Below are 16,968 nucleotides of genomic sequence, written 5' to 3' on the forward strand. Positions count from 1 at the left end.
CACTATCTAATTGTGGAATATTTTCAACACCCTAAAAAGAAACCCTGTACCTGTAGTAGTCATTTTCCATTTTCCTACCCTATAGATAGTAAAAGTGCCAGGGACTTCCCTGTTGGTCCAGTGGTTAAGATTCCATACTTCCAATGCAGGTGGTATGGGTTTGATCCATAGTCTGGGAACTAAGATCCCACCTCGAAGTGTGGCTAAAAATAAATAAAAGCGCCAGATCTTTGCCTTTTTTTGTTTTTTAACTGTTTTTTAATTAAGTGAAATACCTAGCACTGGGACAAGCTGATAATGTGCACTTAATAAATATTACCTATGTGTGTGGATGTGGATGGATAGATAGGGAGAGCACAGTTATTCTAGATGAATATAAACTCATTCATTCAGCAAATACCCATTTCCACATTTGCACTGGAGAATATGGTTCACGGAGAGAGCGAGATGCGAGTCTTGCTTTCAGAGACGCTGCCATCTAGTGGGAAAGAGAGGCATGTGCGTGTGAACCCAGGGCCGAATGAAATTGCAGTTGCAGCTGAACGAGAGTTGTGGTAACTTGGGGAAGACGCCAGAGTGGCACTTCTAGGATGGATGAGCTTTGGGTGGCAGCCTCACAGGTGAAGGAACCTGGACTTCTGAGTCAGATCTGGCTCTGCCTTTTCCCCGCGGGAGACCTTGAGTGACTGCTTCCCCTCTCTGAGCCTGTCTTTTCAACTGTAAAATGAAGGTAGTGGCACCTAACTTCAGTAGGTTAGAGATGATGTTTCAGAAGTGTTGGACGCAGGGACTTCCCTGGCAGTCCAGTGGTTAGTACTGCGAGCTTTCACTGCTGAGGGTGCAGGTTCAATCCCTGGTCTGGAACTACGATCCCACAAGCCATGTGGCACAGCCAAAAAAAAAAAAAGAAAACTCCTTTTAAACAGTCAACAGATAGGTTGGAGGAGGCTAGACAAGGTGAATGAATCATACATCCACGGCCTCAGCAAGGTTGAGGCATTAGAACACTTTTTAAAATTTAGTAATTGATACACACATTTTTTTAAATTGAAGATGTCATCATGGGAGAAGTCAGAATTTGTGGACTCCCTTTTTTTTTTAATTCAAATAAGTGAATTAAAAAATTTTTTTTCCCAAAATTCATTTGGGTAACTATTTTGTATTTTGGGAGTCAAGTTTTTTTTTTTTTTTTTTTTAATTGAAGCTTAGTTGATTTACAGTGTTGTTGTATTAGATTGTTAGGTATACAGCAAAGTGATTGAGTTACACACACACACACACATACACACATATGGGCTTCCGAGGTGGCTTAGCAGTAAAGAATCTCCCTGCCAGTGCAAGAGATTTGGGTTTGATCCCTGGGTCGGGAGGATCCCCTGGAGAAGGAAATGGCAACCCACTCCATTATTCTGCATGGGATATCCCTTGGAGAGAAGCCTGGCGGGCTACAGTCCATGGGGTTGCAAAAGGATCTTTGGACAGGACTTAGCGACTAAACAACAATAAAACACACACATACATACACATATATACTCTTTTTCAGATTCTTTTCTGATACAGGTTATTACAAGATAATGAATACAGCTCTCCATGCTATAAGATAGGGTCTTGTTTATTGTGGACTTCCTTTTATTTCCTGCAGTGTTGTTTGTTTTGAATTATGTGCAGAGGGATTTTATTTTCAGTGCTCAGGCCTCAGGAGGGCAGAGATGGGGTACAGATGACTGTGGAGAGCCAACTGCTGTCTGGGTAAAGAGAGAAGCATGAAGTAAGGGAAATAACCCACCCTAGTGAAAACTAGCTCAGAGGAGAGTTTCTTTTTTGGACTATGCTGTGTAGCATGCAGGATCTTAGTTCCCCAACCAGGGATTGAACTGCAGTGGCAGCATGGAGTCTTAATTACTGGACCACCAGGGAAACCCCCTGGGGAAAGTCTTTTGAGCCACAGAACACTACTCTTAGATTTTCTCCTGGGGACAGGAGGTTGGAGGAGCATGGGAGCGTGAGCTGGAATGGTGATAGTAGAGACACAGAACCAAGAGTGGTTCAAGTTGCAGGACCCTAAGACATCAATGAATTCAACTTCCCCATTCCCGGTGGCTCAGTGAGTAAAGAAAGTGAAAGTCACTCAGTTGTGTCCAGCTCTGCGACTCCATGGACTATACAGTCCACAGATTCTCCAGGCCAGAATACTGGAGTGGGTAGCCTTTCCCTTCTCCAGGGAATCCCCTGTCTTAGGGTCCTGCAACTGAAAACACTCTTGGTTCTAAGTCCCTGCTATCCTGCAATGCAGGAGACACAGGAGACCCAGGTTCGATCTCTGGGTTGGGAAGATCCCCTGGAGGAGGGCATGGCAACCCACTCCAGTATTCTTGCCTGGAGAATACCATGGACTGAGGAGCCTGGCGGGCTACAGTCAATGGGATCACAAGGAATCAGACATGACCGAAGTGAATGGGCATACACTGAGCACATTTGACAGACAGATTCCCTGTAAGACACAGACTTGCCCAGGGTCTTTCATGCAATTAGAGGCAGAGAAGGATGAATTCAGATGTCTGTTTTAGCTCAATCAGTAAAGAATCTGCCTGCAAGGCAGGAGACCTGGGTTTGATCCCTGGGTTGGGAAGATCCCCTAGAGAAGGAAATGGCAACCCACTCCAGTATTCTTGCCTGGAGAATCCCATGGACAGAGGAGCCTGGTGGGTTGTAGTCCATAGGGTCACAAAGAGTTGGACACGACTGAGTGACTAAATCACTACCTGAAGCGAGGAGGGTCCAAGGGAGAGGAAGCCCTGCTTCCCACCCCTTCCCCCACAGTGTGTCCCCCAAGACCTTGGGTGCCCATTGTGGGGGTTCAGATACTCCAGGACACACTTCTGCCTCAGGGCGCAGAGGTCAGAGGAGAAGTCAACAGGCACATGAGGGATAATTCACTGAGCCAAGGATTCCAAAAGGGCCATTTAGAGATGGCCCTCTCTCCAGAGGAGGGCAGGCTGAGGTGGGCACGTAAGGACCCACCTCCCCAGAATTTGGGAGAAGTGTGCAGGGAGAATCCGCCCCCTGCAGAGAGCAGCAAGGAGGAAGTGGTGCAGGGTCGCTGGGGCTCCTGGGAACATGTAGTGACTGTTTGGCAGGGACAGAGGGAACCTGTCCAGGGGACGTGGTGGATGGAATGGCTGGCCTGTGGCCAGCCTGGGTAACCATTTCAGCACCTCAAGCGGTCCCAGTGGCCCTCAGGGCTCTGCCATTTGCTTCTGGGAGCTGTGTGACCCTGCCATGGGCAGGAAGAAAGTGTGTGGGAGAGCCTTGTCCAAGCCTTCAGCCCCCAACTGACCACGTCCTCCCTTGGTCTGCCTGTGATTTAACAGAGACCACACCCTCCGCAAAGTCAAGGGAGGTTAACATTTGCCTCCAGCCCTCAGCGACCGCCCCGCCACCCCCCGCCAGCAGAGATGGCCTTGGGTGGGAAGCCTGGAATTCTTCCAGGCTTGTTTCCAAGCCTGTGGATTCTGGTGCCCCCTCTGATGTGGGTTAAGAACCCACCCGAAAGGTTGTGAAAGGCGCCAGAGAAGTGACAGGTGTGAAATGCCTCAGACCAAACAGCCTAGTTTGTCTCTTCTGGATGAGAAGAGGGCCTCTAGAAACGAGAACACAAGCTGGACCACAGGGTCGGTGAGAGGAGGGGACCCAGAGCGGTGGGCTGCCTAGGAGGTGTCCAGGGGAGGGTGACCAAGGCTCTCCTTTCCCCTTCACCACTGGTACGGGTCCCGCGTGTCCAGGCAGGATTCACACTCAGGTAAACCCCCCACGACCTCTGGGCAGGTGCAGTGATGGTTACAATGATAACTGGAGGTATCCGGACCTTCCTGTGGGTCAGGCCACGCGAGACTTGGTGCTTTCAGCTGTGTGGAACACGGGAGAGGGAGTGAATATGAGCCGGGAGGTCAGAGAGAGCAGGGGGGCAGTAGTTAGATGAGAGGACTCACGGGAGGGCGACCCGGGGAGCAAGGATTCCTGGCACTGAGGACTTTGTGGCTCAGGCGTGAACGACTCTTCTTGAGAGCCGTTTTGGTGACGTAGGGGCGGTTCCACCAGGAACCAGGTGGTCAGAGCATAAGGAAAGACAGGAGAGGAGATAAGAGATCTCTCCCAGACTCTGAAACTTAAGAGAGCTCTGACCCGGGGTTCTCACACATGGCGTATTGACTTAATATAACCCCGCCCCGTCTGCTCCCGCGCGCCCCGAGGCCCCGCCCCCTCGAGCGACCTATCGTGGTGGGAGGGCGGGGCTATACTATAAGCGGTGGGAGGGTCTATGCTAATGAGCCGGTCTGGCCACACAGGTTGCGCCCGCAGCTGCCCGGAGCCCAGGCGAGGCGGCGGCGGCGATGACCATGGCCGGGGCGCTGGCGGGTCTGGTCGCGGGCTTGCAGGGCCCGCGGGTCGTCCCCAGCCCGGATTCGGACTCAGACACAGACTCGGAGGACCCGAATACCCGGCGCAGCGCGGGCGGGCTGCTTCGCTCACAGGTCATCCACAGCGGTCACTTCATGGTGTCGTCGCCGCACAGCGACTCGCTGACCCGGCGGCGCGACCAGGAGGGGTCCCTAGGGCACGCCGACTTCGGGCCGCGCAGCATCGACCCCACACTCACCCGCCTGTTCGAGTGCATGAGCCTGGCCTACAGGTGAGGGCGGCTCCGGGGCCGACGGCCTCGGCCCTCCATGGCGGGACCTCGCTCTGGGGCCCCCAGCCAACCCACCCGGCCCTAAGCCTTGGTCCCGGCTGTTCTCAGAGACTCGGGCCACATCCTGGATCCCGTCTTCTCCTCCACCCCGGAGTGTCTCTGATCCCGCCCTTTCCACTTGGACCCCCGACTTGCATCCCTCCCGGGTTCCCATTCCTCGCCACCAAGACTCCCTCCGTAGGGCAGGGACCTCCTGTCCTCCGCCTCGACCTCCGGAGACCCACCTCCGGCCTCTCTCCCCGAGTCCTGACCCCTCCGCTCCCAAAGAATGCCAGCAGGGCATCCCTCGCGCTCCCAGGACCCTAGGCGGTGCTAACATCCCCACCGTTCACCCCGGGGGTCACTCTACCCGACTACCTGCAGCCTTCTGCTCCCAATAAGGAAGCCCCTGCCCAGGCCGACTCTTCTTGCACCCGCCGGATACTCCTCGCGCCTTGGTTGTCCCAGTTCATAGTCAGCGTCGACTGAAATCCAGTCCCTCGTCCACCCTGCACCCCTCGATTGCGGGACAATTAACCTGTTCTTAACCTGCTGGGTCGAGGGTGACGGGAAGAGAGTGCCTGGGGAGGACCCAGGAGGCGCTCTCTCGCAGTTTCCCAGCGGGGTCCGGCATGGGGTAATACAGTCTGCGCAGGGCTGGTCCCCGGCAACCGGGGTCGGGGACGGGGGTGCCTGGGATCGCCTCCCTGAGTCGCCGCGCGAGGCTCTGCGCCTAATATTGCCTGGGACCCCTGCTCGGCGCGTCACAGAGCACGCCGGCCGCGCCCCGGCCCAGTTCCACGCCTGTGTCCCAGGGGAGGGCGCGAACCAGGGTTCTGGCTCGGTGCCCCGGAGCAAAGTTCCCCGGAGCGGAGGGACCAGGATAAATTATCAACCGAAAACTCGGAGGAGAGAAAGGGGGATCGGCCGGCCTTGATCTTTTCTCTGTGCAAATATTCCTCTTCCTCTGCGGCGCCTCCTCCTCTTCTGAGAACCGCTGGCTAGAGACCGGCACTGACAGGGAGCCGGGAGCAGGGGTGGGGATTGCGGGGGAGTGTCGCCCACCCCCTGCTGCGGCGCCCAGCCTGGACCCCATTGGCTGGACGCTTTGTAACCTTGGCCCGCAAGCTCTGGCCCCGGGCCCAGGTCATGTTGCAATCTGATCGCCCAGAGTGCCAGACCTGTGTGGAAAGTTCAAATTCCCATCCCTTTCCTCCCTCCCCTCCTTGGACATCACGGGACCTCAGGGGACAGGTCATCTAAGGTCACGGGGCACCAGATGCGGGATCCGGCCAGGGGGAGCACCTGCTCCCAGGGTCCTCCAGGGTCCCCTTTTCCCACCCATTCCCAACTTAAGCTTCTTGCTTTATACCACATACTGCTCTGCCTGGGCTGGCTCAGGCCCACCCCCCATCCCAGACCATGGGTGACCCAAAAGGGGATATTCAGGGGAAAAGGCCAGGCAGGGGACAGAGCCCACTCACAGAACCACCCCCACTAGGAGGCTGACGAGACTGTTGTGACCCCAGTTAGGGGAAGCTGGGGTAGAGAGATTTGGGCTTTCTCCCTAAACAAGAATATTCCATCTCTGGCCGGCCCTGAGTAGGGGCCTAAGGGGTAGGGATGGGAGTGGCTCGGTACCAGAGGACCCTTGAGTTCTCCCATTTGGCAGAGGGAAAAACTGAGTCAGACTCGGATAGTGTTTTTAGCCCTTAAAGACTTCTAATTTTAGGGGTTCCTTGGAGGGGAGAGGAGTGACGAAGCTGGGGTATCCCAAGAGAGAAAGTAGATGGGGAGGGACAGCAAGGCAGGGGGGTCCAGGGGTGCGGGGTGGAACTGGTCAGTTTGACCTGGAGGGACAACCTGTGGACGTCTGGTCAGTTCTCACCCTCAGCAGGGCCGTGTGGGCACAGAAAGGACTGCTTGCATGGGCAGAAGGCCCGTGTTCCACGATTCTGTGGGTGGAAGTCTCAGGGAGGCAAGTTCTGAAAGTTCTGAGAAAATACCTGTTCATGGTCAGAGCTAGCTGGCTAAGAATGGCCTCGGGTATGAGGGAGAACAAGCAGGACGCTATCAGGGAAAACTCTAAAGGAATTTCTGCAAGGTAGATATGTGGGGTGAGGGAGGCAGTTATGCATTTTCCTCTTCTCATTCCCTAAATTCCCAGAATTTCTATTGGTCATAAAAAATCCTTTGAACTCTGGCCACAGGCTTTTTGCTCCAGGCTGGGCCCCTCTCCTCCCATCCCAGCCAAATCCTTTCCTCCTGGGCTTGGATGTCACTGTCTCACCTTCCCGAGCCCTGCCTGGCCACGAACACTATAACCTCAGTGGGGTAATGGCAGAGGGAGGGAGGCAGATGGGGAATGGGGGCAGGCACTGGGTGATCAGAGTGGGCTGGGAGGTTGCTGGGATACAGGCTGGGGACACAAACTCAGGAGTACCCTCCCCCAGGTGCCACAAAAGAAGCTGGCCCAGGAGGTATCAGAGTGCCCCCCTCTCTCTGTCTCCCTACTGGACAGATGGTGTTTACCTAACTTAGGAGGGATGAGGGGGCAGCCAGCAGGCTGGGTGCTTGGGCCATGTACCCTATTTGGGTAATGAGGCCTGTTGTACCCTGGGGTAGCAGTCCCCCCACCCCACCCCAAAGCAAACACAGGAGCTGGGAGACCAGAGAGTAGAGGGGACCCAGTGACTCGGGTACTCAAGGGGCTGTAGGAGCCAGACTGCCACCCACCTGCCCCTCAGCTCCAGGAACTGAGAGAGGCCCCCAGAGAGAGCAGACCTGGTCTTCTGGAAGACTAAGCCTTGGGGCCTCAGCCTTCCATGTGAGCAAGAGAAGGTGGGCCAGAGGGGACTCGTATATTACCCCAGCTGGTGAACCATGAGGAAGGAGGGAAAAAGGAAGAGGGAGGGAGCAGCAGGGATTCTCAGACCCTGAACATCTTGACCTCCTAGGCCTGCTCCTTGGGGGTGGCAGACTTGGCCTGTGACCATCAGGACCCTGAGAGTCACGCCCCTCACGTGGTAAAGCCGAATCCATTGCGTGGATTTTATTGACTACCTGGGTCAGGGTCCTGCCCATCACTCCACCATCCTAGCTGCCTTCCTTTGGGCCCTGGTGGCTGTCGCGTTACGCACACTTTGCGAAACAGTGTACCTTCCAGCTCAGTCCAGATCGCCATGCTGGGGTTTTGGGCTGGGCAGACACTGGACAGGCAGTGAAAAGGCTGTGGCTGGCTGCCTGGAGGTCGCCTCTGGTGAACTGGTTCCCTCTGAACTCAGACAAACCCGACCCACCCCGCTGGGGTCTCAGGGGGCCAGTGAGATGGATGAAGAAAAAAAGCCACAGGGCCTGAGTGAGATTCCACCATGTGTCCTTGGGCACGTCCCCTTTACTTCCTGACCCTCAGTTTCCTTCAGTAAGAAATGGACAGGCATTGTCATTCCAAGGACCGAGCTTAGAAACAGGTCTCAGCAGGTCTCACCAGAGGAACACAGAAGCCTGGAGTGGGGCCTGGGAGAATATTTTAAAGGTAGTCATTTCAGGCAGGGAAGAGTGAGGGTCAGGGTTTGGGGGTGGTCCCTCACCACAGATGAGTGCCCCAGGGCCCGGGAAGAGAGTGGAGCCCACCACCCCCCTTCAACTTTCCACATCTGCACCCTGATCCGGCCCTCTCCCTCTGACAGTGGCAAGCTGGTTTCCCCCAAGTGGAAGAATTTCAAAGGTCTCAAGCTGCTGTGCCGGGACAAGATCCGCCTCAACAACGCCATCTGGAGGGCCTGGTACATTCAGTGTGAGTGGGCACCCTCAGCCCCGGCTCCAGCAGAGCACCTTGGGGGAAACCGGGATCCCCGGCATCAGTACCCCTCGACAGCTTCTAAACCCAGAGGGTCGTGGGGGACGTGTCCGTCCTGAAGGGCACTCTCCACTGTGAAGCTGGGCACAGCAGGAGTTACCCCTTAGAAGTCCTAACGTGGGCTGAGTTGGGGGAACAGTTCAAAGCCCATTCTGCACCCCATTAGTGTAGTCAGGCGCCTCAAATGCCAGGGTAGAAAGAGGCGTTCAGCACTATCTGGGCCATTCACAAAGGGGAAACTCATATCCTGGTGGGTCTCCACCAGCTATCCCCTGAGGTCCTTAGGTGCCCCCTCTGCCATGGAGATTTGAGGGGAGGGAGCCCAGAGAGGCCACGTGGTTGAGTGAAAGGGACTCTGGCTTCAGAGTCACCCAGAGCTGGTTTCCCATCCTGTCTCTGGCCCTTGCTGGCTGTGTGACTGCAGGCAAGTTGTCTGACCTCTCTGAACCCATTTCTTCATCTATAAAAGGAGGCCAAGAGTCCTAACTTTCATGGCTGGCATGGGGATCACAGGTATGAACAGGCCTGGCACAAAGCCGGTGCTTAATAAATGATGGTTGAATCTGATGTACCCTTGAGGAGGTCACGGTCATTCATTTGGGGATGCAAAACCCACCCATCCCCGATGGCAGGGCTGCAGAGGCTGAGAGGCCAGTCGATCCCATGCTGGACCTTGTCCAGCTCAGGAAGGTCCTCCTGCAGGATCGAAGGCTGTGCTGAGCTGGGAACACACAGCCCACAGGGGCCCACCCATGTGTTCTCTGTACTGGCCCCAGTGGGTTCCATTCAAGCAGAGAAAAGGAGTGGTTTTTTTGTTTTTGTTTTGTTTTGTTTTTTGGTTTCTATTTGCCTTATGTGCCTGGCAGGTTCATAAATCATCTTACTTAAGGCTTCCAAGCAACCTTGGGAGACAGGTTATTATTACCCCCATTTTACGGATGAGCCGGTGAGGCCCAGAAGGCAAGTGACTTGTTCAGGGTGTGTGCTTAGTCGCTCGGTCGTGTCCAACTCCTTGCCTCCCCATGGACTGTAGCCCGTCAGGCTCTTCTGTCCATGGGGATTCTCCAGGCAGGAATACTGACGTGTTCAGGGCGACGGAGCATAAAAGGAGTGGAGCTCTGACTGGCTGTGAGTTCAGGGCTCTCCAGCTCAGCCCAACGCCCCTTCCACTGCTCCCAGCTGGCTGGCTTCCAGTGAGAATGCTCAGGACAGGCCCTGCCCAAACCAGGAAGCTGGTAGGCTAGGGGGAGAAGGAGTCTCTAACTTCCCCCACCATCCCATGCCACCCTGAGGTTCCCCCCTCTAGGTTTTCCCTCCAAAGCAGGATGGGATGCAAACCCTTCTCTCTCTGCAGAAGGAATTTCTGATGCCAGCCAGGGGTCCTCACCCAGACTATGGCACAAGCTGATGGAAGGACCCCGAGTTCTGAGTCAGACGGGGCAGTTGAGTCAAGTTCTCGCATGTCCTAGCTCTGTGACCTTGGGCAAGGCCCCTGCCTCCCCCAGCTGGAGCTTGCTCATCTGTAAAGTGGGAATCATAATACACCCTCTTGCTCGGGCTTGCTGTGGGTTTTCAGCAAGATAGATGATCCGTGTCGCATCACGGGGCCTGACACACACAAGGGCTCCCTTCAGGTGAATGCTGGGATTTATTACTGTTATTGTCATAATAACAACAGCACAGAGGCTGGCCTGAAACCCAGTATCAGGACTCCTCCTTCCTGAGCCCGGAAGGTTTAAAGGTGGACTTCAGGAAACTGGGAGGAGCGGGTTTGCTGGGGGGGCTGCCTGGCTCCTCCCCTTCACACCTGACTCTTTTGGGCAGGCTCCGGGCCTCCAAGCTCCCTTCCTTTTCCTTGTCCACACCGCCAAATCATTGTATTACCTCTGAGCTCCCAGGGCACTGTCCCCTCTCCTGGGCAGATCTGCCACCCTGTTTAGCTTTTGTGATGTGTGTGCTTTCCTTGTCTCTCCCCATAAGCTGGGAGGTTCATCCCTGATTCCTCTGTGCGTCTCCTGTCCCAGCACAGGTGCAAGGGGCTAGGAGGCTGCAGGAACCGATGAACTTACCATTGTTAAGTAAAGCATGCCCCAGCCCTAGGAAGTCACATGATCCCTGCCCTTCCATCCAGAGCACAGGGTCACCGGGTGGGGGAGGACAGAGCCTGACCAGGCCTGCTCAGCGCTTACTCTCTGTGGACCCTGGACAAGCCCGATCTTTCCTGGCTCACATTCTCAACAACGAAGCCAGGAGCAGAGAATCTGAGATCCTCCTTGCTCTCATCCCCGGGAGTTCACACAGCCAAGGGCCCTCCCTTTGCTTTCTGTCCAAGCCTTGCTTAGCAACCAGGACAACCCCCATCCCCACTCCCACAGGGATAGTCTTGGAGAATGTCCTTTAGGACAGAACTTTGTAAATGATGCTGAAGGTCCCAAGAAATTCCATGGTCAGGTGGTCCCCCCTCCTCTGTGTCAGAGGAAGCTGGCTGTGGATTGAAGCAGGATGGGCTCCACAGACATCCGGGAAGTCCTCTTTGTCAAGATTGCCAGGAAAAGTCACTTCATCGTGGGGCGGGGTGGGGGGGGGGCGGGTTCCAGGGTTCTAAAGGCCTGCTGTGTGCCTTGCAGATGCAAGGATTTGGGGCTAAAGGGCACCACCCCTGCTTTCACTCCCAGCAGAGAGGCCAGTGTGCAGAGAAATGGCTGAGGCAGGGCAGAGAGTGAGGCAGGTGGGATTGAGGGGTTGTTTTAGACAAGGAAAGGCTTCCCAGTAGAGAGGCTGCCCTGGGCTATCCTGATGGGGTGTAGATGTGGGTGGGTGAAGCAAAGGAGGGAAGGGAAAGGCATTCCACATAGAATAAAACCAGAGGGCTGCTGGGGCAGGGGAGTGGGGTGGGTGGGTAGCTGTCTGGCTTCCAGATGGGGCCTATGAAGGAGACAGAAAGGCAGGAGAAGCAGCAGGGTCAGTCATAGGAGCTTGGAAGTGAGGCTAGGGGGCGTGAACTTTACCTAGGAGGTTCAGGGATCCATGGAGGGTTTTAGGCCTGTACTGCCAGTGGTTTAGGAAGAATTGGCCTGGTCATAGAAGGAAGGTGACCTGGAGAGGGTGGGGCTGAAGTCAGGGAGGTCTAGGTGAGAAATGACACCAGACCCGGGGTGACAGTGAGCATATGGAGGGGAGGGAATGGTGGAAGAAATGTCACACATCCTTGAGGTTGAGAGGGTCAGTCCATGGATTAGATGGGGACACTGGGAGGTGATGGGAGGTTGGGGCACTGGAGGCCAGGTGGGCAGTCCAGAGGAGGCTCTGGCTTGGCAGGGAAGTCCCCAAACGTCTGTGAGGGATGTTTTGAGACAGCCTAGTGGAGGTTCCTCCAGGTAGCTGGAAGATAAGTCTGAAGCTGCAAGGGAGCAGGATGACAGAGGTTAGGGTGGGGCTGGCAGCAGGGCCAGTGAAAAGTGGTCAGGGAGACAGGAGAACAGAGGGAAGTTTCCTGGGGCTTAGGGAGGAGGAGGGGGGTGCCCTGAAGCCAAGGCCATGGAGCAGGGGCTGGGGAGGGCCAGAGCCTTGAGTTCAGGAGCTGGGTCAGTGGGGTGAGTGTGGGACAGATGCTGGGGTATAGGAGTGACCATGCCACTGGGAGGCGTGGAAGTGGAGGTGTTGAGTGACAGCTCTTCCAGCGTTTGGGAGGAAAGCCAAAGGGAAGGTTTGAGAGGTAAAGGAGAGCCTGGCACTTGTCTATTGGCCCAAAAGGAGCCTGGGGAGAGATCAGGGCTGGAGACAGGGATGGGAGAGGAGGAGGCAGAGAAAGGACTCAGGCAGGTGGCCTGAAGTGGAGCAGGGATGGTTCTCTGAGATGGAAATGGGCACCCTGAGGCAGGAACCAAGGGCTCTGGACCTTTAGCCAGCCAGCCTGACCAAGACCTTCCCTGGACAATTCACTCCCTGTGGCCCCACAGTTCCCACTCAGCAAGCATTGCCTGCACACCTACTAAGCTCCCAAAGGAGCAGATGGAGCGTGGGAGGTTTGTTCCACAGGGTCTCATAGAAAAGGGAGATCTAGGAGGGCCAGAGCAGCCCGGAAGGCTTCCTGGAGGAGGTGGCACTTAATCTGAGCATGGAAGGCCTGGCAGAATTTCATAGTGTGGCAGATGAGGGAGCTGGGCACCCCTGACCTGGCCCCCTTCTCTCAGATGTGGAGCGGAGGAAGAGCCCCGTGTGTGGCTTCGTGACCCCCCTGCAGGGGCCTGAGGCTGATGAGCACCGGAAACCACAGGTAGCCGAGACCAGCTGGACCAATAACCTGCCGCCCTGCCAAACCGGGCCCCCTCCTGCCCATCACTCCTCGTGCTGAGCGGGAGGGGACTGGGCCAGAGGAAGACTGGGGTGAGGGTGGGGTCAGTGCTACACCTACACTGAGGCCCCTTGCCGGCCCTCCCCAGGCCGTCGTCTTGGAGGGAAATTACTGGAAGCGGCGCATCGAGGTGGTGATGCGCGAGTATCACAAGTGGCGCATCTACTACAAGAAGCGGGTCAGTGGGCGCGGGGGGGAGGACCCTTTCCCTTGCGGCTGCCGGCCACCGCGTCGCTTGCAAGAGCCCTGGGGGAACGCCCCCTTCCCACCCCCCTGCACCAACATCCCCCCACCGGTCCTCCACTAAGACCCAGGCCGACAGTGCCACCGCGTGGCCACAGGACCTCCTCGCAGCCTCCTTACCACCAAAGAGCTCCAGAGGGGCTGCGAGGGATCCGGTGGATCTGGGGGGAGCCCGCGAGTAGGGGAGGCCTTGGCGGGGAGGGATGGATGGGTTCAGGAGGTCCAGTGTCCCCCTGTGTGTTCCTGCAGCTCCGTAAGTCCAGTCGGGAAGGGGATCTCCTGGCCCCAAAGCAGGTGGGTGCTGCCTGGACCCAGAAGATGGACGGTTGCCTCTGGGTGGGCTAGGCAGTGGCGGTGGGAGGGCAGGGGAGTGGGCGTGGCCGCTGTCCTGTGGTTGGTGAATTGAGCTCTTCTTCCCATGGGAGGCGCAGCCTTGAAGCGCAGTAGTGAGAAGACCCCAAGGCTTCTGGTTGGCTAAGCAAGTGGTGGGGAGGCATGGGGGAACCGATGGCTGTAAGAACCGCGGTCCCAAGTAGGGAAAAGTGCAGGAAGCAGGAGGGGACCCTTTGCTCTTCAGTAATCCCGTCTCAGTCTATTTCCTGGGGAGAGTTGTTAGAGGCCGGTGCGGTGAACCTAGCCTTTCAGGCAGCAAACTTGAGTCCACCCGAGAGAGGAGCGGAGAGCAGCCCATCTAGATGGCTGACCACTCCCTCCCCCCAGGCAGGGGGTGACCCGGAAGAGCCAGGGGCAGTGGGAACGCCCTGGGTCTCCAGGCCGGGAAGGAATGGGGTGGTGGTGGGGTCTCCTGGGGCTGCTGACGGCTCTGTCTCCCCAGGCGGAAAGGGGGTGGCAGCCGCCGGAGCGATGGTGCGAGCAGCTCTTCACCAGCGTGGTGCCCGTGCTGCTGGGGGGCCCGGAGGAGGAGCCCGGTGGGCGCCAGCTTCTGGATCTTGATTGCTTCCTGTCCGACATCTCTGATACGCTCTTCACCATGACACAGCCCAGTCCCACACCCCTGCAACTGCCACCTGAAGACGGTGAGGGCCTGCACGAGGGAAGGGAGGCCTGAAGGGATCCGGGCAGCCAGAGGCAGATGGCCAGGCATGGGTGCCCCCCACCTCCACCCTGCCCAACGCTCCTGACATCACCCCTGCCCCCTCCAGCTTACGTGGGCAATGCTGACATGATCCAGCCAGACCTGACGCCACTGCAGCCCAGCCTGGATGACTTCATGGAGATCTCAGGTGGGGCAGGCCCCGCCCCCTGGGTGGGTGGGCCTCCACAGGTCAGTGGTAGGAAGGCCCCAGTATGACTGAGACCTCGGGCTGATCCCAGGCCCCTCTGAAAGGGTAGATGATCTGGGTGATTTCTGAGGGATCTTCCTGCTCTCCCTTTGTCTGGGCAGATGCAGATGTTTGGGATGCAGCCGGAGTAGCCTCCGGTGAGATCAGGGTACCCAGCGGGGGACAGGGGATCAGGTCCATTGAAGCCACCAGCTCTGAGGAGTTCACAGGAAAGCATGGACTCTCTCAGGGGAGAGAAGGGCTTTCATCCCTCTCCTTTGTTTGAGTCTGTTTATTCGTATTTATGTAACTCATTTTTAAGAACTGTTTGTTAAAGAACATTTCAAGCACCCACACAGGTAGGGAAAGAGAACCTCCATGGAACCCTCACCAACACCAATATTTATCATTTCTTGGCCATTCTTCTTTCATCTAGACCTCACCCACTTCTCTCCTCCTATGTAATTTTTTTTTTTTAATCCCAGGAATCTTATAAGGCATTCTTTAAAGTAGCCCTTTGCCCTACCTCCCTCTCCTGAGCCCCAGGGCCACCGGCCACTGGTGTCTCATGTCCCTCCAGAGAAATCCCGTCTGTAGAGCACACGGGGACAGACGTCTCTTGGTCTCCACGGCAGCTTTCTTCCCACTTTGCTTTCTTCACTCAGCTGTCGGCCTTGGAGACTGCTCCTGATGGTCACACGCTTAGGGGACTCTGGGGTTCAACCTGTCTCAACCGAGGCCTCGGAGACACAAAAGGGGTTCTTGGCATGAAGGCTTGGTTTTGGTGACCCCTCCACTCTTGCCTGACAGGCGGGGTCCTGGGCCTGTCAGTTGAGAGGTGGAGGCCCATGGGGGCGGGGATGAGGGAATGAGGAACCACCCCCACCCCTGCCTGGGGGCGGGGGTACTGCAGGGACCGCAGCAGTGTTGATGGCAGTGCCCTGGGATCAGACCCGCCTGGGAGGGCAGCGGCCCTCTCGGGGCCCACAGACCCCTGCCACAGGTAGGAGCCCAGCGGCCCCCACCCCGGGGCTCTGGGCAAAAATCTGAATGTCGAGTTAGGAAGTGCAGGGTGGCTGCGGGAGTGGGGTCCAGCTGGGGTGACCTACCATAGGGGGCCTGGGTCACACAAGGGGGCTAGTGTGGCCCTCTCAAGTGCCCCTGTGAACTGGGAGCGTCCGGAGCACCAGGGCCCTTAGAGGTGCCGCTCTGTCCCCAAGAGCTCCTCTCTTGAGAGGAAACCCAGGAAGGGAGCCATAACTCTCTGGAAGGAAGGGGCTTGGTGGGGGGTGGGGTGGGGGGTGGAACTCAGCCAGGGGATGGCAGGTCAGTGAGGGGGGGAACAGGCCAGGGAGGGGTCCCTGGGCGACTGGGGCTAGGAAGTGACTTCTGCCAACCAAGGTGGGGTTGGGTCTGGCTATGGTCCCCACGAGGGGACCCTGGTGACTCGGGCCGGGCTGGGCTTGCTGCTCTGTGAGCCCTGCCCAATTCTGGGGAGTGGGCGGCAGCTATGAGGGGGGCTGCTCTGAGACCCTGAGCATCCTGGGGCGACGGGATGAGGCCCGTGGTCCCTGTGGGGCTGGGGGCACGGGGTCCGTGGGTGCTCACCCTCCACCTCCTAGTCCTTCTGCTGAAGGGAGGTTGGAGGATCCTGACCTCATGGCCGAGAAGGACACACAGCCCAACACAGACACGGGCATGGGGCAGACATATACATGCCAAGTCACACCAGGGCAGGTACACACAGGCTCAGACAGAATGACAGACGGCGGGACCAACACACAGGGAGGCAGACAGACAGATGCTTCATGAGACAGACACACCCAGAACCGACCGCCCAGCAGCACCTGGGCCCCACCGTCCCATAAGACGCACAAATAAGACCCCACTGGGCTCGAGGCTTGATGCCGGCTTATCCCACTCCTGGGTTTCCTTCAAGGGGCCCCTGGAAGAAAGTCTGACCGACTGTCTTGGCCAGGGTGGCTGGGGCCAGTGGGGTCGCCTCTGGCCAGACCAGGAGGCCTTGGGAGCTGATGCAGACAGAAGGCTGCTCAGGGTCAGAGAAAGGTGCCCGGAAGGGAGCGGGTGGGCGGGCGGCGAGCGGGCCCGGGATGTGGTTAGGCCGCGGACAGCTGCTTCCCAAAACCAGAATAGCCTGGGGCTTACACAACCCCCACCTCCAACAATCTGACTGCCCCCCACCCCACCAGCTCTTTCAGGCCGTCTAATGCCCCCTTACCTCTGCCCCCACTCTGAGCCCACCCTCTGACCCTGCTCAGACCCTCTTAGGCCTCTCACCCCCGACTCCTGGTCTCCACCCTTGTAGCCCTACCCACTGACCTTCCAACAAATCCAACTTGTCCCAGACCCACTGACCTTCTGACCTCTCTCTCCCCCGACTCACTTCGTGACCTCCTGACAACCCGATGATGCCCTTCCCCATCTTAGACCTCCTCCCCTTGGACCTCACCCTCTCTCCCTTCCTGGCACTCTCTAGTCA

At 57.1% G+C, this 16,968-nt stretch overlaps 1 protein-coding gene across 6 annotated transcripts in view; it reads left to right on the forward strand.

Moving 5' to 3' along the window:
• MLXIPL (MLX interacting protein like) overlaps nt 1-16,968 on the forward strand; it is a 55,668-nt gene that overhangs the window by 32,775 nt on the left and 5,925 nt on the right. For all 6 annotated transcript variants that reach the window (XM_065924825.1, XM_065924827.1, XM_065924829.1 and 3 more), the window contains exons 3-9: nt 4,347-4,690; nt 8,419-8,525; nt 12,782-12,864; nt 13,031-13,120; nt 13,435-13,479; nt 14,021-14,222; nt 14,349-14,429. In XM_065924825.1, coding sequence (XP_065780897.1) covers nt 4,347-4,690; nt 8,419-8,525; nt 12,782-12,864; nt 13,031-13,120; nt 13,435-13,479; nt 14,021-14,222; nt 14,349-14,429 — 952 coding nt within the window. The remainder of the gene's footprint in view (nt 1-4,346; nt 4,691-8,418; nt 8,526-12,781; nt 12,865-13,030; nt 13,121-13,434; nt 13,480-14,020; nt 14,223-14,348; nt 14,430-16,968) is intronic.

The sequence above is a fragment of the Muntiacus reevesi genome, chromosome 2 (genome assembly GCF_963930625.1).
Source record: "Muntiacus reevesi chromosome 2, mMunRee1.1, whole genome shotgun sequence".
Classification (NCBI taxonomy): Eukaryota; Metazoa; Chordata; class Mammalia; order Artiodactyla; family Cervidae; genus Muntiacus; species Muntiacus reevesi.